Below are 24,587 nucleotides of genomic sequence, written 5' to 3' on the forward strand. Positions count from 1 at the left end.
TATATCGTGTTCGCGTACATTTTTAATCGTAAATTTATTATAATTCTTGATTATTAGATTATACGTGCTAGCACTCTATTGGTACCATAATCTATTAACCTGTAGTTCCACCTTAAATTAAACCGTGGGGTCCCAGCTCATTGGTCCCAGATTATCGACATCCCAAATGATCGACACTGAAATCGTCGCATACCACTGCTATGTGAGTCTACAGTCTACATGGAGACACAAAAGTAGTACATTCTTATGACGTTTACAAAATGGTAACATAGCATAACAGCATAACCATAACCTCATTTTGCAGAATAAAAATGTAATGTCAATTGTCAATTGAATTTGTTTTGTTTTGTTGACACTGACAGTGAGTTGAGTGACACTACATTATTGAAGTGATTAGTAAAAAGAAGACTAACATTTGGATTGAACGTTCTAGATGTGAACACTGTCCAATAAAATAGGGTTAACCTGCTTAACTAAAGATTGATGAAGTTTCAATTATTTTTATATTTTCCATGTTTTTGCCATTAGTTTAGCCAATACCAGTTAGCAAAGATGACAGCACTACTTATACATGATTGGCACCCTACTGATAAAGATGGTTATTATAGGTATGATAATTACAGCCTAGAAAAAAACAAATTAAAAGGGTACAGTTCCTTAACTGGGCTACGCTAATATACAGTTCTGGCACCTTATTTTTAACAAATCGAGCACTGACTAGGCCTAATCGAGCACTATCTGAAAATGTCCTATGAATAGACCAGATTTGTCATTAAATCCTTTTATTTTGCCTAAGGTAACTTACAGTAACGCAGAGAATCTAGCCTAACTTAGGCTATGATCAATTATGAAATTTTCAATTGACCCTAAGTTACATATCCAATCATTTAAAAATATTTCATTCAATAAAAATATCCTTTAAAATATTTTGGTATTTATTCCGTATAGGTGCCTCCAAACGAATTTTTAATTTTGATATCTTACTTCATAGTTTTTTACCTCCCGTATAGGTGCCTCCAAACGAATTTTTAATTTTGATATCTTACTTCATAGTTTTTTACCTCCTGAATCCAAATATACCATTGTTTTTCACCGCTAATGAATATTTCTCAAGATATTGCCGTAAAAACATACTTAACATTACAATAAACAAGATAGGATGGATAACATTTCAAGTGATTCTGTAGTCAAATAACTTAATGTTCTCTATAATAGGAATTTCGTCACATTATAGAGATATAGGTGGACTAATTACATGTAGTTCTTATTTAGGCATGTCAGGGTGGTAGGTCGTGCTGTATGTGAATTGGTGCCTGCATTAAGTGTTTTGAAGTTAGGTTAGATTAGTTAGGTAAAGTTTAGGTTATAATGTATCGAGTTGTTAGTTTATGTCGCCTGCAGACTGTTTTTGTAAAATTAAAATCCTGAGAAGAACACTTCAAATTACTTTTTCAAAAATGCTTGCATTTTTGAAATAGTAATTTGAAGTGTTTTTTCTTTGAAATGTTCATATTCAAACTATGCAATTAATATAACAATGTCACATGACAACAATATGTGTTTCAATCTAAATGTAGGTATTGAACTAATATTTTATCCAATAATATATCGTAGGTTCTATGTGAAACTGTACCCTGGACTGTCCTTGCTTAATGTCTCGTTCTTGGTAGTCCATTAAAATCAATCACTAAAATGTATGGGTACACTTCCGTATCTGTTGCCAGAAACAACCAAATGAAAATATCAATCGATATATTGAATGAAATAATAGAATAATCAATATTTTAATTTGGTTGTTTGTGCCAACAGATACGGAAGTCCACCCAAATGTAAGTTATGGGAATAAACTAATAGTACCTCTCATATAAGTTAGTGAAATACATGACTTTTTTACGGAAAGTAAATAAAAGAAACGTCTTATAACACTTAAAATCACTTTTAAAGTGTTATAAGACGTTTATTTTATTTACTTTCCGTAAATTTAATAACACGTACAATGCTAATCAAGAAGTTATTTAATGACTTTTTTCTAGAGCGGAGAGAGGAACGCGGAGAGCGGACTCCACTTGTCTTAGGTAATTATATGTTACTGTTTTCCTAGAAGCGGAACAGAACACCATGTTTATCTCTTTTCCGCTCTCCGCGCTCCTCTCTCCGCTTCCGCGCCTAGGAAAACCCAGCTTTAGTGGTTACGGTATGCCCAAATCAAACCGAGAGTAGGCTGGATAAAAACTTAGTTTAACCTAGTGGATTTTTTCTCACACAACAAAATTTGGTATTTATGAACTTAAGAATCATGCGAATCATGCGATTTTGGGGCTGTTTAAACCTAGGTTAGATTAGGAAGGTAAAGTTTAGGTCAGAATGAACCGAATTGTTAGTTTATGTTACCTCCAGACTGTTAATGTAGGCCTACAATGAAAGCTCTGGAGTAAAACACTGAAATATACTATTAAAAAAAACAATGCTTATAAGGTTGTCTAATAGGTATGTGAGGATAAGTCTGGTTTATGTAAATTTGGGACTGTATTATAAGTGTTTTTGGTTAATATGCATTTTAGGGTTTGCACACGATTTTTGAATTTGTTTTCCTTCTACTCAAAATTCAATGCTGATTCCAAAAATGACGTTCTTTTTCCACGGAAAAAGACCATAACACAAAAAAACGACCACAATTTTTTTTTACAAAAATACTTCATGTAACTCAAATTATCTGGAATATTAAGCAGATCATGAATATGAAAGAACTTTTTGGATCCGACGTCAAATAAGCTAAAATAAGATTTTGAAAAAAATGTGATACAGCCATAACCCCAACTCACTAGGGGACAGGTGGGAATTCGTGGTTTTGGGTGGGGGAGACATCTAACGTGGTTTATCATCCAAAAATAGGCAGGGGAAAGAGTAATTTAATGTGTAAAAGGGTAGTTTAACGGGAAATAATGGGTAATTAACTTAGTCGAGAAAATTAAGTTTGTATAGGAAATATGCTTGGAATTCTTTCAGTACCAACCTATTCATTGGTTATTGTAGCACTGCCAGGTTGCTTGTTATGTTCTGGTATTTTAACACAAGCAAAAGTTGGAGCAAAAATCCTAAAAAACCATTGCAGATTTTTTTAAATCTCGCTTATTTGACGTCGAATCAAAACATTTCTTGAATATTTGTGATCTGCTTAATATTCCGGGTAATTTGAGCAGGTCCACATGACATGGTTTTGGTCGTATAAAATAAAAAAATCACATGCAAACCTTAAAATGCATATTTACCGTGTTTTTTAATTAGGATGGATTGCGATGGTATGAATTGTTCTACCTAGGCCTACCCAAAATTTATATTTTAGACTTTTACAGATGTGTAATAAAACCCAATAAAAATAAATAACCTTGCCGCAGCAAACCTGCAGACTAAGCGAATTTCCATTTATCTGGCTGGATTTCTACTAAAATATTCTCTAAAAATTGTCAGATTTATTTCCTATTAAATTAACATTCATTTTAGTGAGTACTTAGGTTTGCTGCTACAGGGATATTTAGATGTATTTTTTATTGCAATGTCGATAGCTTAGTATTACTTAAACGAAATTTCCGAATTTGGTTTAAATATATCCCTAAACAAGCAAACTACAACAGTTTATTTATTCTCCATAAGAATAACATGGGAATTTTAAATTTATAATTTTTAAATTATCTCCGTAATTGTTGGGCATACAACAACGCTTCAGTATACAAAATTATTTCTTTTTTTAAGCTCTACAAAATGGCTTAGAGAGAAATTATAAAATTTTGTGATTTTAGGGTCAAAAATGGAAAAAACCTATGTTAACTCCATTAAACCCCCCACAAAGCCCCGTTCCCATAGTCTGATTATGCTTGTTCGCAAACTCGTTTGAATAAAAGTAGGTTTGCACGTTTGTACCAAATTTCATCAAAATTGTATCATTTTTGTGCAAGTTATCACGCTAACAGACATATATATGTATATATATTTATTTGACATATATAGGCCTATATATATATATATATATACTAGCTGTGCCCGCGGGCTTTGCCCCGTTTAACTTCACAAGTGAGCTCGTTCGCATGGCTCAATCACGTCCTGGTTGAAGTTCGTTCGCTACGCTCACTCGCTTCCAGGTTGAAGTTTGTTTGCTACGCTCACTCACCTCTTGGTTGCAAATTGGCTGTAGTCATAAATAAAAAAAATCCTTGTAACTTTAATGCTATTGAACATCATAGAACAGTACCAACTTGTTTAATTGAAACAGCTGTTAAGAAATTCCTTTTAAATATGAAAAATCTAAGGTTAACATGGGAAACTTCAGAGCCACTGGGGTGGAGCCCGAAAGCCCGATCAGAATAAAAACTACTTAGTTTTCCTATTTAATGCCCAAGGAATCGGTGTACCGAATTTCAGCCTCCTAGGTAAATGGGAAGTGGGAGAATTAATGATGAGTGAGTGAGTGAGTGAGTGAGTCAGTCAGTGAGGGCTTTGCCTTTTATATATTATGTTTATATATTTATTTGACATATATATATATGAATTTGAACGGATGGTGTTTTTGGCCTCTTGGAACTTCAAAACGACAAAGTAAATAGCAGTATAGCTTATTCCCTAGGCCTATATGGGGAATTCGCTAAAACTTGAACCGTAGGTAGGCCTACATAAAATAGCTGCCTACTCCTACATAAAGAAATGTTAAGGCCTACCCCTAAGGCTTTGGAGGTGTCATGGATACACCCAGCTACATAATCATTCACATTTCTTTTTGTTTACTTGGGAGAACGATCTCAACAACATCTTTATCTTAGGTCAACGGCCAAACCCCGAACCCCATGCCACCATTCTTAATTCAGGCACTTGGTTTTTCCTTCCTTACGTTGAAATCAGTATACGATGCATAATGATGTTTAAAGTTAAAAGTAGTTTGGTTGAGAGACTTTGTACTATAGTTGTAAAAGGATGTGTAATAGTATATTACGTTACTAGTCCTAAAACAGTTGACTACTGGACGAGTGTGGTAGCTCCTGTGCAAGACAAAGTCGAGTGCGGGATTACCGAATGACTCTGGTAAACACATTTTGGACAAGTGACGTACGATATTTGACGCCATCAGCTGGTGTCCAGTAAAAACTCATTAGGCTACAGTACAGTAGTAAGTAATGAAACCCGTACGTTTACCCGGGTAAAACTGTTTAAAAAACACATTATCTTGTTGCAGGAAATTTGAAATGTATAATATGTCATGGCAGAGAGAGGTTTCACTTGAGTCGTCAGTTCTCACATGTTCTCCGAATGGTGGTCCTATTGCTGTAATGCGGGACAGAACCAAGTTGGTCAAAGTACAAGGCAGTGGAAAACCAGTAATTGCAATCTATAGCTCCTCTGGAAAACTGATTTCTACTTTTGTGGTAAGCATGTGATCCTTTATTTCTTAGAGGTTAATAACTGTAATACTGTCAACAGCTCTTAATCCCTACTAGGCGGTGAATAATGCTTTTGTTTTACATAATGCTGTGGTAGATAAAAATGGATATTTTAGTGTGAATATAAATAGAACATACAAAGTCAGACGCTTAGTTAAAGTACTTATAGCTAGCCTATAAATACATATTAAATAGTATGCATACAGTAGTATGGGCACTATTCTAATTCATGCATGTCAAACCACATTCCAGCTTTATAGCTTAAATTATTTCAAATTTTTTTTCAAAATTATTTTGAAATTATTTTCAGCTTCAAATTGACTGCCTATTTACACATATTTTTAGGCTATATTTTGCGTAATTCATAATGGCTTCATTTGACGCTGGTACACTTTACTCTTTAGTGTTGATTTTAAATCTAATATAACGTCATCAGTTAGGTTTTTCATATTGGATAACCATATGCAATAAGAAACCGTCTCTAAGCGTACCGAAGGTCATTAGGTTTTTATTAGCACAGTTAAAAGATTATTTTCAAATACCTTCTCGTTGACCGAGTGATATGTTTGATGTTGCAGTGGAATAGTGGCAATGTTTTGCAGCTCGGCTGGTCTACGTCAGAAGAACTTCTATGTGTACAGGAAGATGGAATGGTTTTGGTCTACGATATGTTTTCCAATTATCAGCGTACTTTCAGTATGGGGAAGGTTAGTTCTGAACTAAGAATTAACACATACACAATAAGCTATTGCCAACCTAGATCTAGAGTTTGCCACTTCCCATAAAATATAAATGTAAAACTGAAACGTATTTGATTCATTGAGCCAAATGTGAACAATACAAGAAAATTATTGTCATCCCTTTACAAATTACAGCATTGCTATAAAATATCAATCTTCTGTGTTCTGTGAATCTTTGGGGTACCTACATAGTTACACAAGAGCTTGATCGGTAGGAGCATAGAACAGTGATGTTGAATACAGTGGAACTATTCTATTTGAATTAAATGTTACGTGTATGTAGACTAAGGTCTAAATAGTTACACAAGTCACCTTTGTTTTTAAGTAATGCAATTATCAATTATCAATTATTTAAGATGGGGACGCCACTATGTGCGTATTTTACCCCAAATATGAGTGAAGGATGAGTGTAGGATGAGTGTAGGATGAGTGCAATTTTATAATCAAATTATTTTACTTAGGATGTTCAAGAGACCCGTGTTACGGCAGCGCAAGTGTTTGAAAGTGCCATAGGGACTGGAGTCGCAGTGTTGACTATGGCCCATCGTATCTTCATAGTCAACAATTACAAGGAACCAAAAACGAGGCTTCTAGCTGAAATACCAGGTTTGATGATTTACAAATTAGCTAACTATTCTGGTAACGATTGAAACAGGTTGTTTTAAGTTTGTCCTACATAGCTATGATGATAACAAAAATATACCATGAGCATTTAGTTTTTTAGCTTGATTCATGCAGGTAAGGATAAAATAGATATATTGCAGCAAAAATTGGCAAAAACCAAACATTCACATAAATTAAATTGTACAATGTTTTTTAATAAGCTGCCTGAAGAAGCAAAATTGGTTTCTTACAGTATTTTTAAAAATAAACTGTATGACTGGATTGTTAAAACCCCCTTTTACAAAATTGATGATTTATTAAGTTGTGAAATAAATATTAGATTTTTAAGAGTAAGTTGAAATAAAGCTTTTATTTTCATGTAAGTGGTTATTTAAATTTAGATATATTGTACTGTAAACACTGAATCACCTTGTAACCAGAGGCGTCACGTGAACCATAGATTTGGGGGGGCACATTGATAGGACACCATCCGGGGGGCCTGGGGGGTATGGAATTTTGATTTTTCGTACTTAAAAGTGCTGCTGTAAGCCTTAAATCCTATGAAATACACATGGTAAACAGCTGAGTGTTTTTTACAACTTTCAATGTAAATTTTAAGGACCCATCAATTTTAACATTAAATTTGATTTTTATTTTGGAGACGTGACTGTTAAAGAACTTTTGTTATATTTACCTCAAAACCAATGCATTTAAAATAGCATTGGCCGCAGTCATAGAGAATAGTTCTCTATTGAATAGAGAATATACAAAGCACACTCTTTTGCAGCTGTCATAATAGAAAATATCAACTTATGAATACAATTTAGTAACAAATAGTTCAGTTAAAGTTAATGTATGTAATACTGTATGAAAACATACAATGTATTATTTAAGTTATTACCGTAAAAATAAGTGTATTTAAATTTTACATGGTAATTTTTGTTTCGTTTTTTTTTTTTTTTTGTATATAGGCCTAAGCCTATATTCTGAAAGTTAAAAACCAATAATAGCTTTCGAGAAAATTAATACTTTACCAGTATTTTTTCTGAATGGTTGCAAAATAAAATAATATTTTATACTTTTAAAAGTGTATATTTTCACAATAAACAGATTATATATATTAGCTTGTTTAATAACAAGGGAGCATATTCAGTTAATGGAGCATAAGCCTTCTTTCAGTTACTTTAGAAAATCGTTCAACTAAGGCATTTAGTTTTTCTTCTTGCATGTACTTAGATGTCATTTCCTGTTCAATAGCCATCAGTGCAAGTCCACTTAATCGTTCTTCCCTCATTGTGCTTCTTAGGTATGTCTTGAGTCTTCGTAGCGTCGAGAATGACCTTTCGGCGCTTGCGGTTGTGATAGGCCACGAAAGTGATATTTCTAACAGTTGCATAACATCTGGTGCATTGTTTTCAAGGCAATTCTTGACAAAAAATTCTGCCAGTTCTTGAAAAGTTATGCCCACTGTTTTTTTGTCTGTTTTGACGAAATTATTCTTGGTGTAGCAGTGAAAAAACTTGAGCTGAGAAGTGAAGCTAAAGGATAAGTTATAAAACTGTTGGACTTGTAGAACAGTATTGCTGTTAATGGTGTTCCAATCGAATAGCAGTTCAGCAATACTGTTGATTTTGTCGTAATCATTCTTCGAGAAACGTGATTGTAGGTTTGTGATCACTGTGTCTAGCCCAGTAAAGTAAACTTCAGTTTTAAAGGATTGTTCGGGTGTTTGATGATGGAATGTAGACTGAGGCAAGTTACTATTTTCAAGCTTTTGGGGAATCTTACGTTTGCGAGGAAGTGAAGGTCTTTCAATGCACAATCCTTTGGTGGCATATTCCTTGCATAGTTCTTCTGTTTCTTCCCATATCTGAGAAAATCCATCGTCATTCCTTACAAGTTTAAAACAGTCTATCACTGCTTCGACCTTTGCAAAAACCCTAGAGATATCCAGTGTTTCACTCTGAAGCTCTTTGGAGAGAACATCTGTCTGACTCAAAACAGTGTACAATAGTTTTAGACAGAACAAAAACTCAAAGGTGCTTACTTGTTTTAGTAATCCGTCTGCATCAGCTGCTATTTTAGCATTAGAGGCGTCATTTGCAACAATCTCTAAAGTGTCACAAACTTGTGGGAGCTGATCTAGAATGGAGTTAATTGCTCTGTGACGAACAGTCCATCTAGTCCGTGACAAGCTCACCAGTCTTTTGATTTTTGTCTCTCCATTTTGCTTGCATATTGACTCAAAAATAGAAAACCTGCTAGCTGATGCATTTATTACATTATACAAACTATTTACAGTGAACAAACAATTCCGAAGCTGTTTTATTTCCTCGCAAAATCGCATCACAGCAAGATCAAGTAAATGGGCATGACAGTGTGTATACAATGCTCTAGGCTCTTCTTCTTGAAATCTTGCAGCTACGCCTTTTAATTTTCCACTCATGTTACTAGCACCATCATATGCCTGGCCTCGCATTTTATTGATGTTTATACCTAACTGCTGTAGATAGCCTCTGATTACATTATGCAAGTTTTCGCCTGTAGTGTCTGCTACATCAACGAATCCCAAAAACCTCTCTTTGATTTGGATGCTACCGTCTACCTTTGCGACATAACGAATGCAAATGCTTAGCTGTTCGCGTGATGAAACATCAGTTGTTTCATCGCAAATTATTGAATAGGCCAAGGCCTCACCCACTTCTTGCACGATGTCTTGAAGCATTTCATTTTTTATGCACTCAATAATCTCATTCTGAACCTTGGCACTTTTGTATGAGTGAACTGGTGATTTAATTAATGTTTTAATGTCTTCATCCATATCATGCGATCTTAGTTCAAGCAGTTCAAGGAAGTTACCCCTGTTGAATGACCTAATACTCTCATCATGTCCTCTTAAAGCGAGATTCTGTTTGCCAAGAAATAAAATGGTTTCAATAATAAATTTCAAATATTTCCGATTGGCCTGAACTTTTTGAGTGTGCACTGAGGACAACGCATCTGCAACACTTAGACCTGGTTTTCTGTATTCATTAAGAAATTGCACTGCCTTAAGATGCATTTCACTTTTTTCATGTTTTCTGAATTTTTCAAGTGCCTTTTTCCAATTGTTCACACCAACTTTAGTAAATGATTCCTCTCCCCGCCCAGACTTATGGTGGCAAAACAATCGGCATGGATAACAAAATGCAGCATCCAAAATAGGGCTGTATTCAACCCAAGAAAATTCATTGTACCAAGTTTTTTTGAATTGCCTTGATTTAGAATTAACTTTGCTTACCTTGAAGCAATCAACAGGCTGAAATGGACCTTTTGTAATGTCTGCTGTTCGAACACCTAGTGAAGGGTCTCTACTCTCTCCTTGAAACTTGGCATCGCTGTGTTTATGCGGTAAAGATGGCGACTTACCGGGACATTCATCCGCACTACTACTTTGAGCTAAATGTTTATCTCCTTGCTCACTTGACTCAACAGTTACACTTGACTTAACACTTTTTTTAAAAAAAGACAGCACCGAAGATTGTTTAGACATGTCAACAGTAAAAGATAGATACGTCCAGTCACCATTCAAGTTAAACTGTGCAAAACAGGTGCAGTGACGAAACGCATAACCTATAAGTTGACGGTTGCTCTCTCTGCCTGTCTGTACTGTGTGGAGTGGTGGGGATGACAGATTAGATACACAGTGCACAGGTTGACCAACCTTCGCCCAGCCAAAGAATAAAAAGACGCCGCCTATTCAACGAATGTACAACTTCAACACTTAATCCGAACTCTTTGTTTACCAAATGATTCAAATATTGAAATTAATGTAATAATGATTAAGTATAAAAACATAAAGGATTGTAACCAACTATTAATACGGTAAAAAACTTAACTCTTTCTTTATATGAATAACTTATTGTGAGTGCCACTTTAGAAAAAAATTTTTATTTGGATTTTTATTGTTGGTTTTCTAAAAAAAAAAAAAAATAGCTATATAAGTTGGGGGGGCACGGGCCCCCCCGTGCCCCCCCGGCGTGACGCCTCTGCTTGTAACTATGTAATAGCTGAATTTTCTTGACTTTTGTCTATTGCATTTGTTGTAAATGTTGAAGGACAATAAAACGATTTATGATTTCTGATTTCTATGTACCGTATTACAAATGATGTGTCCTATTTCTTTTGTAAAGATTAATGGGAATAAATATTTCTTATTCTTATTCTTACACTGCACCCAAAGTAGAACCAGGAAGAAATTTTGCCCGAGAGTTTCGTCAAGTCCTTTCTCAAGTCCTTACAAGGGGTCTAGAATGCTCCTCCTCCAATCATACAAAGGACTGATTTTTTAGCTTTGGAATATTTTTATTTGCTGAAACAGATTTTTTGGTTATTAAGGCTATCCAGAACTAAACGGAGTTGATATAAGATATGGCTATAAAATAACAAGACTTGTTTTTCTAAAAGACAAACGGCATGAGCCTGAAAGCCAAATGCCATACCGAGTCACCTGACATCCCCCCTCTACTTTACAGCTGGTTTGATGACCTTAGGTCACTTAGTTCTGACACATTCTTTATTTGTGTCAGACCGTGTATTGGCCGCTTGCCGGAAAATGGTAGGAAATTTGTTGTGAAGTCCTTATCAGAGCCTAATTCCATCATAAATCAAGTGTAGGGGGATCAATGTATTTTTGTACACAGGATTTTGAGTGGTATAAGCGTTTCAAAGACTAAAGAGAAGATGAAGATATCAAAGATGATCCGCACCCAGGAATTAGGAAATAGGCAATGTCATCTGTCAAGATCGTTGTTTGAGTATCCGTGCAGTTCCTTAGACTGTAGGAATTTTCAAAGAATCAGTTTGACACAAGAACATTTCAACATGAGAAAACTCACTCAATATAAAATGGTTCCCAAAATCCTCACGCCTGAACAAATCACTGACAAATGGAGATTTGTTCTGAGATGTTGAGGAATATTTGTAAAAAAACACCCAAAACAGTTTAGAGCCTTTTTAAGAGTGTTTAAACTTTCAAACTGTTACCAAGCAAAAAAATTCACGTTAACACGTTACTCAATCATAACGCCTACTATTTACCAAAAAATGCAAATACACCATGCGATGCAAATGAAGCTGTGGCCTAGTGTTCTCAAACGTGCCGGAATGTGGAGGGGGATGTCAAGTGGCCCAGGCAATATGGTGTTTGGCTTTCAGGCTCATGCCTTTTGTCTCTTAGAAAACCTGTCCCTTTATTTTACAGCCATACTTAGATTTTTTAACCCTTATCCATTAAGTCACTACGGCTTCACAAACTGTCCTCCGATCACTTCCTGTCCACTGTGCTATTCCTATTCCACTTGTAATTACTATTGATGACCTTATCTATCTTATTGCCTTTCAAGAACCAAGAGCGCATTTGGCGTTTAGTCAATGATTTGATTTATGTAGGTAACCATGAGTTTGCGAAATCTAGTCAGTAGTCAGGGTTTTTACAAACCTGTGGCATTTTGCACAAGTTAATCCAAAATTATGTAAAAATTAAAAATTTAACAGTAAATGTTTTTTTTTCTCATCGTGTTTTTATTTTACTCAAAATATTTTCATAGAATAGATCCAATATTTCTTTACAAAACTCTACAGTCTGCTGTGGCAGTATTGATGATCATTTTGCTCATTGACCCTTTTATGCTTTAACTAGAGAGGCCTAGAAGGGCTTTGCAATAGAGGAGCTAAAATTATGGAACAATGTGATTTCATTTGGATGACTTTGTGTGTGGTTGTAGGTATGCAGTTAGGTCCGAGCGCCTGGGCGTTAGTGTGCGAAGAGAGACACACTAGGGTCATGCTGGCTCTTGGTCCTGAGATATATTCCCTTAGTGAAGCGGAGTCAAGGGCCACGATACAGGTTTGTTGAAACATGTTTAATTTAATCTAAATCCAGCAGGTTTTACCCCTTGATGTTTTTACAAATTTTCAGAAGGGAAAGGTCCAATTCTGTTAGAGTAACATGTGATAGGACAACCTTTTAGAAAAACCTTTTAGGAAGCATCTCTAACTATAAGCATCTCTGTAGCTGACATGTACATTTTTCAGTGTGTCTAGAACAATGTTAAAATTATTGAATCTCCTGACGCAAGCAAGATGGGGTGAGTGGTGAGTGATATGTTTTTTGACTTCAAGAAACATATCAGCTGCAGACATTTATCACCAGATGACTGAAGTTTGTGGCTCTAATGCAATGAGTGAGGGTGAAGTGCAGAACTGGGTTAGGGAGTTCAAAAATTGCCCTTATATGTCCAATTGGGAAGGAATTTGTGCTTTTGGTGGGTACCCAGACTTCTCACTGAAGAGCACAAATCAAAACAGCTTTCATGGCCATTTTACACCCCCTGGCCCATTTATGCACTTTACCCTCACTCATTGCAGTAAGGTCATAACCCTCAGTCAACTGTCGATAATTATCGGTATGTGATATGTTTCTTGTGGTCAGAAAAATATCCCTGACCTTATCATGCATGCGGCACTGATTTAATAATTTTAAAAATTGTCTAAACACACAGCGAAGCTTACATGTCAGCCACAGAGCTGCAAATGACACCATCCTGTTTAACAATTATGCCAATAAGTGGCAAGCTGCCTCATGACGTCCATTCGAACATCGGCGTTATACGTAAAATAGGCCCTTACTTAAAAACGCCCCTCGTACTATTATCATTTTTGATAGTTATCTTTGTCAAGCGGTATTTGCGTCTTTCACTCATTTTACCCTTGTTATTCTTATAGGTAATAAGTACATTAATTGTTGCAGGCCTAGTTTGATTGTTTATGGGTCCCATATTTTGATATAATTTACTTATTTCATATTAAGCTTTTAACATTTCACAAAACACCATTTACCTTCCCTGTTGCTAAAAACCTAAGTAAGTACTCGTTAAACTTAACTTTTTTAATAAGGAAAAAATCCAACATGTATAAGGAAATATTTGAGTAAGAATCCAATGAGGGAAATGGAAAATTGCTTGGTCTACAGGTTTGTTGCACTAGGTATTTTCCTGAAACTTTGGTAGGCCTAATTGTATTGTAAAAAATATGGGGCTTAAACGATAATATCGAACATTATCCAGAGGTCCATTCTGTCTTTAGCATGTAGACCTGGGAGACGAAGGAGCAGGTGTCGTAGTCAAGATGGCTGTCTCGTCCACCAGTCAGAGTGTGGCGTTGCTGACGGACCGAGGCAAACTGTGGCTTGGCACCGTGGACTTGCGACACAACTACCGGCTACTTGATGTACGCAACTTCAACATCAAACAGATAGCATGGTCAGTAGCAACCACAAACCAGCTACCAAGAAATATTATAGACTGCTAATTCCTATACCTATAGCGTAGACCCTGAAGCCGACTTTTAGTTCAAAATAGGTCCACGTCTATCAGCCAGCTACTGGCGCACAATTTAACTTGTCGCTTTTTGATAAACCCAACAAAAAATGTAATTTGAGATAAGATATGTAAAATATATACAGGATGAACAACTAAACTGTGTTTACCAAATAGATAAAGTTTTGAATTGTACCATTTGCTAAAGAATTATCCTTGATGTAAAAAATTTTTGGATCACCTGAATTCAAATTACTGAACCTCAGTGTAACGAAATACTCGATATGTCAAATTTTGTGTTAGGTCCTGTGGGATTTATCATATTGAGGTCGCTCTCTAAATTTTATTTATTTATTTTTCAAAAAATACAAATTTACTAAACACATACAACTCAGCCACAATAGCCAATATGGCTTGTCTGCAGCAATTATCCTAATTTTTGTTATTTCACAGTGTTTTTTTATTCAATCAGTCTTTGTTTTCAATCAGTCTTTTGTTTTCCTTGTTTTTCTGTAAGAATTCAATAATATACCAAACCAATCATAGAATTTAATCACAGATTTCAACAATTATTAATAAACAATGAAAAAGGTAACAGTAATAAACGGATTTAAAACCATTAAAAAAGTAACAATAATAAACATTTAGAACAGTGAACAGTGAATAAACTATTAAAAAAGTAACAATAATAAACAATTGGAACAGTGACCAACAATGATAAAATATTAAACACAGTACAATACAATATTCTTTATTGTTCATTCGTTAAGAATTACAATAGTGTCAATACAATAGTGAATTGTACGTGTTAATTTCCATAATTTTCATAAAATTCCTTTATTGAGTAGAAGGGTCTTGCAATTAGCCACTTCTTCAACTCCTGGTGTAGCTTGTTGCCAGTCAGGTCTCTCAGGTAGTCAGGTAGATGGTTCCTCAGTTTTCAGCCGGTGTAGGAAGGTTTTTTCTCCCAAAGAGTTGTTCGGTGAACTGGTAGGGCAAGTTTGGAGCCATGACGGCTGTTGTAGTGGTGCATATCTTGGTTTCTTGGGGGGTTTATTTCATTCACATACTTTATGGTTTCAAGTATGTAGAGAGAAACCACTGTGAGGATTCCTATGATTCCTGTGAGGATTCCTGTGATGAGGTTTGCGAATGCTAGTCTGCAAGTCTGTGGTGGGACAAGGTCGGCGAGGGTCCTATGGCTTTCTTTTGAAGAACAAGGATTCGATTCATATTTTTTGTTGAAGTTCCTCCCCACACTGTCAAGCCATATCTAAGATGCGACTCTACCAGTGCGAAGTAAGCTGTTTTGGCCACAGAGAGTCCACCTATGTAGTTTATTCTTCTGACGACATATATTCCAGTACTGATTTTTTTTCTTAGGTGGTTGATGTGCTCTTTCCATGTTAGTTTGTTATCAAGGATAACAGCGAGAAATTTTGTGTGGTTTTCTATTGTTACATCCTCTAATTGAGGGACTATGTCTTTTTTCTTACTGAAATTCAGAGTTGTAGTTTTTGTGGGGTTTATTGCTAAGTCATTGTTCTTTGAGTAGAGGATAGCTTTATTTAAGATCTGTTATCTTTAACTCAAATCTAGATATAAATTCTTCTTTAAAACTCTACAGTAACATATATTCCTCAGCTGTACCGGTAAACTGTTTAACAAGAATGGAACTAAATATTCCATTGTTCTTTTAGAATATTTATTTAATGTTATAGGCTAAATAAAGAACATTTGCCTTGAGTTGTAACTATGAACATTAAGGTTTTCGAACTCATCTGAAAAATAATAATCTGTTGTAAATAAAAACTTAAACAGCCCATCAAGTGACAAAACGTTGACCAATTGATAACCTAGCATGGGATTTTCAACCAGATCAGCAGAATCAAGCTTAGTCATTGTTTTGATTATCCTGCTTTGCACGGATTTTAGTTGCATTATGGCTGTGTTTGATGCTGCTCCCCATGACCTTACACTATATCTAAGCAATGGTTCACACAGACTTGAGTAATCATTGTTTTTAGTGGCAGGTATTGTCTTATATGGTAAACTTAAATAAGCATAATCTTAATTTATCAGTTAGTTGTTTCAAGTGCAAGTCCCATTTCATGTTAAGGTCAATTATGATTCCCATTCATAGATGAACTTGTCGAAATAAATATGTCTATATACACAAAAAACATTTAAATAACACGAATTTACGAGCTTGGCCAAGTGACGAACACACGAGACAGGCGCCGATGGATGTTGCGTCATGACTGCTGGCGTGTGTCCAAGCATCAGCTGTTACCCCTCCCCCCAACTCCTTTATCAGGACCAGTTTTGTTTTGGTTTAAATGAATGGCAGTATTGTAGATGATATTAGATTTGAATGAAATTTGTTCGTTCAATATATGGTCAGGGTGTTCTTTGGACGCCTTGTATATTTCAAACTCCTCTATTGTGTCCATGTATCTGCCTTTATTACATAAATGCATCATTTCTAAATTACTATGTATATCTGTGTAGTTGTGGTTTGCGTTAATTATGTGGTTGGCGAATGCTGATTTCGAGTTCTTTTTGGGTAGGTGTTCTTTAAACCTAGTGGCGAAAGAGCGAGCAGTTTGGCCGATGTAAAAGCTCGGGCAATCGTTACATTTCATTTTGGAAATACCTGTGTTGTTTACTTGATCGGAATGTGTCTTATTCTTTTCTTTAAGCATAGCAGATAATTTGTTAGATGTTTGTTTTGTATGCAACATGTACATCGTTCTTTGCCATTTCTTTTCTCAAGGTGTTATTGAGTACTACTCCAAATTCAGCACAGACATACTATACATTACTATACTATACTATACAAGACAAGCTACCCTATATCTTTCTTTATAATTATTATTGTTTGGATGTGTTTTGTACAATTTAAATAATCTATCACGCTCTTTAATCTGTTTTACTATTTGAAAAGACATCCATGGTTTATTGGGAGATTTAACTGGTTTTGATACAATAATTTTATAAATATCATAGGCTTCATTAAAGTTTAAATTTATCTTATTATAAATCTCTGATGCATCCAATAAACATTTTATAGACAGCCAGTCCATCTGCCCCAATACCTGTCCCAATATAGCCACATTTATTTGTATTTATCTGTTTTGTCTTATCAGTTGGGCAGAAGTTGTCAGGCTGGACATTGATAACACAGGTGTAGTGATCTGCTATCTTAGTCTGAACTACATCTAAGTTGACCTTCGCTCTTTTAACTCTAATTAATGCATGGTCTTTTGGTCTAAACATGTTTGTGTTAGTTTTCCTCCTCTTACTTCCTCCCTTGTATAACAATTTATGTAAGAATCTAAGCCGTGCCCTGCCATCATAATTTTGTAATCTTGAACTTTTTTCTTATGTAAATCTCTTAAATCTAAATTCATATCTCCTATTACTATTATATTTCCTTTTATACTCTGTAATATTCTATCTAATTCTGTAATAAATCCTGCTTCATCACAAATTGGCTGTCTATATGTGGCTAAAATGCTAGTTTCAAAACTTTTCATTTTAATATCAATGAGCATGCTTTCAAAATTTGTACTGTTGGTTGATACCCCATGCACCAAAATATCTTTTCTGGCAAAGATTAAAATACCTCCACCCCTCTTTTCTTCCCTTAGATTAAAATACTTATTGTAATTTTCTATACTAAACATATTTAACATATCAGATAACTCATTCTTAATATTAACTTCAGTGAGAATAATTACATCAATCAATTCTAATAGATCTAATATTCAAGTGTAGAATTGTCATCCCAAGGTCATATTTTTGTAATTTGGCTGATTTTTCAAACTGGGCAGAATTCAAGTGAATATATGATTTATTCTCCTCAGTAAAAACAATATCTTGATCCATATTTAATCTCATTTTTAATATTATTTATTTTGGTTCTATTTTTAACCCTGGAATGAAAATTCTCACTTAATCTTAGCTAAGTCGGACATCTCATTAATCACTAACACATCACTCTCCTTTTCTTTACGAAGCCTAACCGCACCATACTTAAACCAGATGAACTCGTATCCTAGATCCTTTCCTTTTTTCTTAGCTTCTTTTAATAGGTTTCTATAGTAAACAGTAAGGTTTTCACTTACAAAGGTCTGGCCGCTTGGTAGTCCTGTCACCTGGTTGTTTGTCACAACCTTCCGCCTAGCTGCCCTCTTCTTCATCCCGGCAAACTGGACGATGATGGTCGCAGGTCTGTTGTCCCTCCGAGTTGATGGTAGACGATGTGCAGCCTCGATGTCATCCTCTGTGATGTCCACTCCCATTTTCCCAGCAAGTTTCACAACTATTTCTTTCACATTTTCCCTCTTGTTTTCAGTTACTTCATTGATTTCTAGATTTTTGTTTCTGCTGTATTGCTCTAATTGGCTTAGACGCTTACTCAAATCGTGAATCTCTTCATCCTTCCACTGAATTACCAACTGTAGATGCTCCACCTTTTCTTCCAGTTTCGGTAGAAGTTCCTAGTTCCAGCTTGTGGATAATATCCCCATACTGTTCACTTATGAAGTGATGACTTTTAAACTTTCTTGCTGTCTTCTTTAATTTTATCTAAATCCTCCTTTAGTGTTGGAAGAATTTGTAGCTGCTTGGTCACATCTTTCATACATTTTTTAAATACCTCTGTAATATTTTCTTCATTATCTTCAGAAACATCTTTTTTTAAATCATATTTTTTCCCTGACTAGCATTTTAGACATTTCCATTCCTGTTTATGAATAAGTGTAATTTTTCTAAATATTGATTTACTTATTCCCGCACATGAATAATGATAATTAGATTTACAGTTAAGTACTGAACAAGTAATTAAATTGTTCATGTCCAAAATACTATCAGTGCACTGACCACAATCCATCTTGATATTACCTCAAAACTAGTAGTAGCTAATAACAAGGAAAACACAACCTTCCTCTAGCACTGCCTCAGACTAACTGTAATTTAATAGAGATATTAATGATATTTATATATCTATACAGGGTGATACAGTGTATGAATTTTAATCATCTATATCTGGTATGATACAATTTTAATCATCTATCTTTGGTTTGATACAATTTTAATCCTCTATCTCTGGTATGATACAATTTTAATTATCTATTTTCTCTCAGGTGTGGAGAACAAGGTGTAGTTCTCAACTGTGACACTAGCCTAGAAGTAATCCCTTGCAGAGAGGACAACCTTCAGTTTACCATGGACTGTACGAGTCATCTGATACAAGAGAAAGACTGTTTGAGGGTTGTGTCGGCCACCACACACGAGATTATCCAGAGGGTGCCGCAAGTGGTCGTAGACATCTTCAGGATAAATAGCACCAGTCCTGGGTCTTACCTACTAGAGGCTTCTCAACAGTTCCAGGTTTGTATGATGAACGCTAAAGAGGCATTATAAAAATAAGGAATTAAAACATTGAACAGTAGTAGCCTTGTTTAAAGATAAGAATACTTATTTTCTTTGTGACCGACAATCAATATTTTATTTAAATATTCTTTTAAAAACAAATTGAACGGTTCCCTTAAGAAACGGATAATTTTTTAGACCTAAAACCACAGATAAATTATTAAAAGGCTTTACGCCTCCGAAATGAGAACCAATTGTTAAAAATATTTCCCAATAATGGCATATGCGATTTTTGTCCGATAAATAAATTCAAACCTAAAAATCACTGCCTGCTGTGCTTATCGTGGTAAAAGCATCTGCAAGGCCATGAAATAGAAAACTTGTATTGACTGTTTTAAGAGGTAAACATTAAGCTTTTCTATTGAGAGTTTTTACTTTATAATATGTATATACGTTTAATACAGGTGACAATAAGGTTTGTAATGTGTTCCAAATAAATTGTTTGGTCTTTTATTGATCAAATTTATGGGGTGAATCTTAACCCTGCGCGAGCTCTGGTGATATACCGATAGGCTACTACTACTACTACTAGAGTACTAACTAAGTACTCTAGGGTTAAATAATAAGAATTTATTGTTAATTTTAATTTAACATATAAGCGTAATTATTTTAAATACATAGTCTAGTCAACGAAGCCGAATGAGTGGGAAAAAATGGTGTAGTCCCGGATTTTTGCACAGTTGTAGGGGATACCCTCCTGAACAACATACTAAAAGTCCTGACTGATGGGGTGTGAGCTATGGGGGGGAGGGGGGTGTAAATGCACAATTTTTTGGTTTTCTGTAAATATCTCGAAAACGGTGCCCTCTAGCGGTAAAATGTACGTATACAAAAATGAAGAGCATTAAATTTCCAACAATAATGTTCATTACATCGTGTTCCTAAAATCAACACTTAACGAGATACATGGGTCATAAGAAAAAAAAATTTTAAAAAAACATTCAGAGTAACTAGTATTATTGTGGTAAAGTGATTGTTTTATACCACATCAAGTTATATAAACTGATAAAAATACTCGTCTATGCAGTACAGCTGTTGAAAAAATTGAGGGGAGAGGAAGTCGGGCCGGACTGGAAGCTGAGAGACCAAACAGTGGTAACCATACAACATACTGTAATATTAAAACTAAAATAAACTTGCAGAAAATGTTATTACACCTGTCTTTTGGGATCCCTCTTGTACTGTATAATAATAATAATATATGAACAGCTGATAGTTTAATGTTTACATTTTTTAGTAAAAAACTTAGATTTCACAAACAACCATCAAAATGCTGTTGATTTATTATTTATTATTTGGTTAAATTAACGAACTTATAATCTCATTGATTTAATAATAGTGTATATATAGTCACCACATTTTGGTCTCTCAGCTTCCAGTCCGGCCCGACTTCCTCTCCCCTCAATTTTTTCAACAGCTGTAGTGCATAGACGAGTATTTAGCACATTTTTATCAGTTTATACAACTTGATGTAGTATGAAACAATCACTTTACCAAAATAATACTAGTTTCTCTGAATGTTTTTTTTTTAAGTGTTGATTTTAGGAACACGATGTAAAGAACATTATTGTTGGAAATTTAATGCTCTTCATTTTTGTATAAGTACATTTTACCGCTAGAGGGCACCATTTTCGAGATATTTACAGAAAACCGAAAGATTGTGCATTTACACCCCCCTCCCCCCCATAGCTCACACCCCATCGGTCAGGACTTTTAGTATGTTGTTCAGGAGGGTGTCCCCTAAGACTGTGCAAAAATCCGGGACTACACAATTTTTTCCCGCTGAGGGACATATTTTGAGCTTTGTTGACTGGGCTAACAATACAAAAGTACATCAACTGATCTGTGTTTTAGATAAAGAGTTATTTGGAGAACACACAAATAAAACTATAGGACTATACTATACTTGAAGACTATCAAATTAATAATATCACAAAATGTGGAATAGAAATACCATTTTAACCCGTTAAGTGCTGAAAACCTATACAAAGGCGCTCGCCAAAGGCGGCAAGGCCCAGGCGAACACCCTGCATGCAACCGAATTAGCAAACGCAATTGGCATTGAAATATTTCAGTCTGACAAACCACAAAAGAGCAGCGGTGATTGTGCTGCGTTACTCCAAGAGTGAATGTAGTACACTGAAACACCTAAAAGTAGCAGCAAGACCTGGATCCGTAGCCAGTGTCTTTGTAATGTGGCTCAAAAAGAGAAAAATCCCCGAAACCGGGACAAACGCATTGCCAGACGGGATTTTACAGGAAATTTTAGTACTAACCGACACCAAAATAAAGCTTGCATTCTAAGGCCCCGTTTATGCACCAAGTGCGGTAGCGGTAGCGACAGCGGGAGCGATTTCTAACACCATTGAGTTAAATGGGGCTGTTTATGCACCAAGAGCGATAGCGATAGCGGTTGACCTCCCGCTGCGATTTCTAATTCGCCCGCTGTGTAGTTAGGAATCGCAGCGGTTGCTTGGGCTGAAGCCAGGGTTGCCAACTTGACCCACGCGCACGTGCACTTAGGACAAATAGTTGTGTTAATTATTTGGCAGAGTTTGAGTTGGCAAGACTGTGTCCCCCTTCCATTCTCCTTTAACCAACCGCTACCGCTATCGCTCTTCGTGCATAAACAGACTCATTTACAGCGGGAGCGGGCCCGCTATCGCACCGCTCCCGCACTTGGTGCATAAACGGGGCCTAAGCTACAGGCTGGCAACTATTGTAACGTTCTCACTTCTCAGCAATGGTAACGTCAGCAATGGCAGGGCTCATGCTGAACTAATGTAGTGAGAGTTGCACGACTACATCTATTGATATAGCCCGATAGGAGCTCTTTTGACGCACTGCATCAATAGATGTAGTACTCAACGTGTTAAACAAATATAATTCACAATCATGACAACTTTTTGTGCACATACTGAACATACTAAGCCTACATCTGTTGTACAATCCCATACAGCACAGCATTTAAGTTTAAAGGATTAAAAAGGATAATAAATTAATTACCCACCACCAACCTCTTAAAAAAAATTACAAAAATATTAGTCATACTTGTATTTGTTTTCATTTACACATTAATTAAATTTGTAGGCTAGATGCACTGATAGTATATCCTTTCCCAAATAAAAAAAACCTGAATTTTCAGGTTTTGATGTCTTTAGTGGTATTTTGCTGCCAAAATAGTCTTTCCAATTCTGATCTTGACATAATTTTTCTTAAAATCTGTATGGTGTATAATTTGATTTTCTTTTATAGAAAAAAAGTCACAGAGCAAATGAGTACATCCACTTGGTGAAGCCAAAGCTCGCCATGGCTGTTGGACAGTGTGTCGAGGCAGCAGGACATGAGTTCAATCCAAGCCATCAGAAAATGTTAATAAAAGTGTGTATTACTAGTATTAAATGCATGTTATTAGATCTTAAATTCTATTATGTATACCTTAGACCTACTTTAGTCAGTATCAAGTCCATCATGAGTATATAGATTTTAATCTAAGTTCTAAGACTAACCTATACATATAACTCATTGTTGTGGTTTGCCCCTGAGCTGGTAAGACAAATATTAATAGTGGTTTATTTACCTTGTATTTTTGTCCCAGCTCAAAAACTCTACTAACATATCAATCTAAAACACAATTCATAGAACAAGTGTATCAAATAGAAAACTGAAGAAACAAATTATAGTGAAATAAAATTAATGTCTTATGTTTTGCAGGCTGCCCAGTTTGGTAAAAGCTTCCTACCAGAATTTAATCCTGATTCCTATGTGAGGATGTGTCGTCTGCTTAGAGTTTTGAATGCTGTTAGAGATCCAAAAATTGGGATCCCTATCACATTTGCACAGTATCCTTTTCACTTTGAGTAAATTGAATAATCATTTTTTGTATTTTGTTTTAGTATGGATCTTTTACATTTCCTAAAAATATTCAGAAAAGGGAAAAAAAACTTGACATTTAAGCACATTTTGAGGCACTAATAGTAGGTTATTTAGAAAATAGAACATATTTAAATAGAAACAGTTATAATGGTAATATAAAAAGAATAGGCAAATGAATAAATTCAATTAATGGAACAAAATAGGTCCGTTTCAGCATAATCCTCTAGGAGATAAGAAGAATTTCCCGTGCCCTAGCCTACTACTATTGGCTTAGAGTTTATTTTATACTACCTTCACGCTAAGCTTTCGTATATTGGATTTATATGGAGCATGACATTGAGTTTTCCTGTTTGTACAAAATTTCCCACAAATAGTCTTGATTCAAACACCTCAAATACAGTGAAACCATCAATATGACCCTCAATATCAAGTCAACCTTCATAACAAGTTTCATTTTTCAATTTTTGAATTTATTTTACCACTAACCTCATGTTATTGCAAACCTCAATAAGAAGTCAACCTTGATAGCAAGTTATGTTTTATAATCCCAATGAGAGTCTTATCGAGGTTCTACTGTAGTTCTTATACTCTCATCACATCTTTAAATTTCTTATATCCATTATGAGCAGGCCTATCTGTTATATATATTTTCCTTAGGTGTGACCAGATTACAGCTTTTGTCAATACCACTTCTAGTGGACATGTTAGTCAGGAGGAGGCAATATTTTTTAGCAATTCAAGCTGTCAATTATCTGCATATACCAGACTCCAGCAGCCACATTCTCACTCATTGGGCATCCTATAAGGTAAACACTACTCAATTCATGGACACTACAGTGTAGCGCGGATTATCCAAATACCAGTTATTCAAAACGTGGTTTAAGCAAAATTTGAATATACCGCCACGCCAACATTACAAGAGCGGTTTATAGGAGTGCATGCGGTGCAACGCTTTGCACGAATTCAAGCGACACAGTGATCAGCTGTCATGTAGGCACTACACGTAATATACATAACCTCACTTTGTGACAGTGTCAGTGATATCAGTTATAGTTGTTTCAAGTATGTGGCGTTTTTTGTTTGCTTTTTTATTCATAGTTATAGTCATAGCAGGTTCAGAAAATACCGAGTTTCAAACCTTGCAA

General features: G+C 35.3%; 1 protein-coding gene across 5 annotated transcripts in view; it reads left to right on the forward strand.

Annotated features, from left to right (window-relative positions):
• Positions 1-216: 216 nt before the first annotated feature.
• Positions 217-24,587, forward strand: part of LOC128998085 (vacuolar protein sorting-associated protein 16 homolog) — a 64,952-nt gene continuing 40,581 nt past the window's right edge. For 4 of the 5 annotated variants that reach the window (XM_054424075.1, XM_054424078.1, XM_054424077.1 and 1 more), the window contains exons 1-10: positions 386-608; positions 5,222-5,411; positions 6,005-6,133; positions 6,628-6,772; positions 12,535-12,656; positions 13,895-14,070; positions 19,278-19,524; positions 22,822-22,947; positions 23,281-23,408; positions 24,110-24,248. In XM_054424075.1, the coding sequence (XP_054280050.1) occupies positions 553-608; positions 5,222-5,411; positions 6,005-6,133; positions 6,628-6,772; positions 12,535-12,656; positions 13,895-14,070; positions 19,278-19,524; positions 22,822-22,947; positions 23,281-23,408; positions 24,110-24,248 (1,458 nt within the window). In that variant the 5' untranslated portion in view covers positions 386-552. Of the gene's footprint in view, positions 264-385; positions 609-5,221; positions 5,412-6,004; positions 6,134-6,627; positions 6,773-12,534; positions 12,657-13,894; positions 14,071-19,277; positions 19,525-22,821; positions 22,948-23,280; positions 23,409-24,109; positions 24,249-24,587 lie in introns of those variants that run through there. The other variant, XM_054424076.1, reaches the window with a different exon arrangement.

This window comes from Macrosteles quadrilineatus, unplaced genomic scaffold (genome assembly GCF_028750875.1).
Source record: "Macrosteles quadrilineatus isolate MER2022 unplaced genomic scaffold, UCM_ALF_1.0 Scaffold_7__1_contigs__length_78375512, whole genome shotgun sequence".
Classification (NCBI taxonomy): Eukaryota; Metazoa; Arthropoda; class Insecta; order Hemiptera; family Cicadellidae; genus Macrosteles; species Macrosteles quadrilineatus.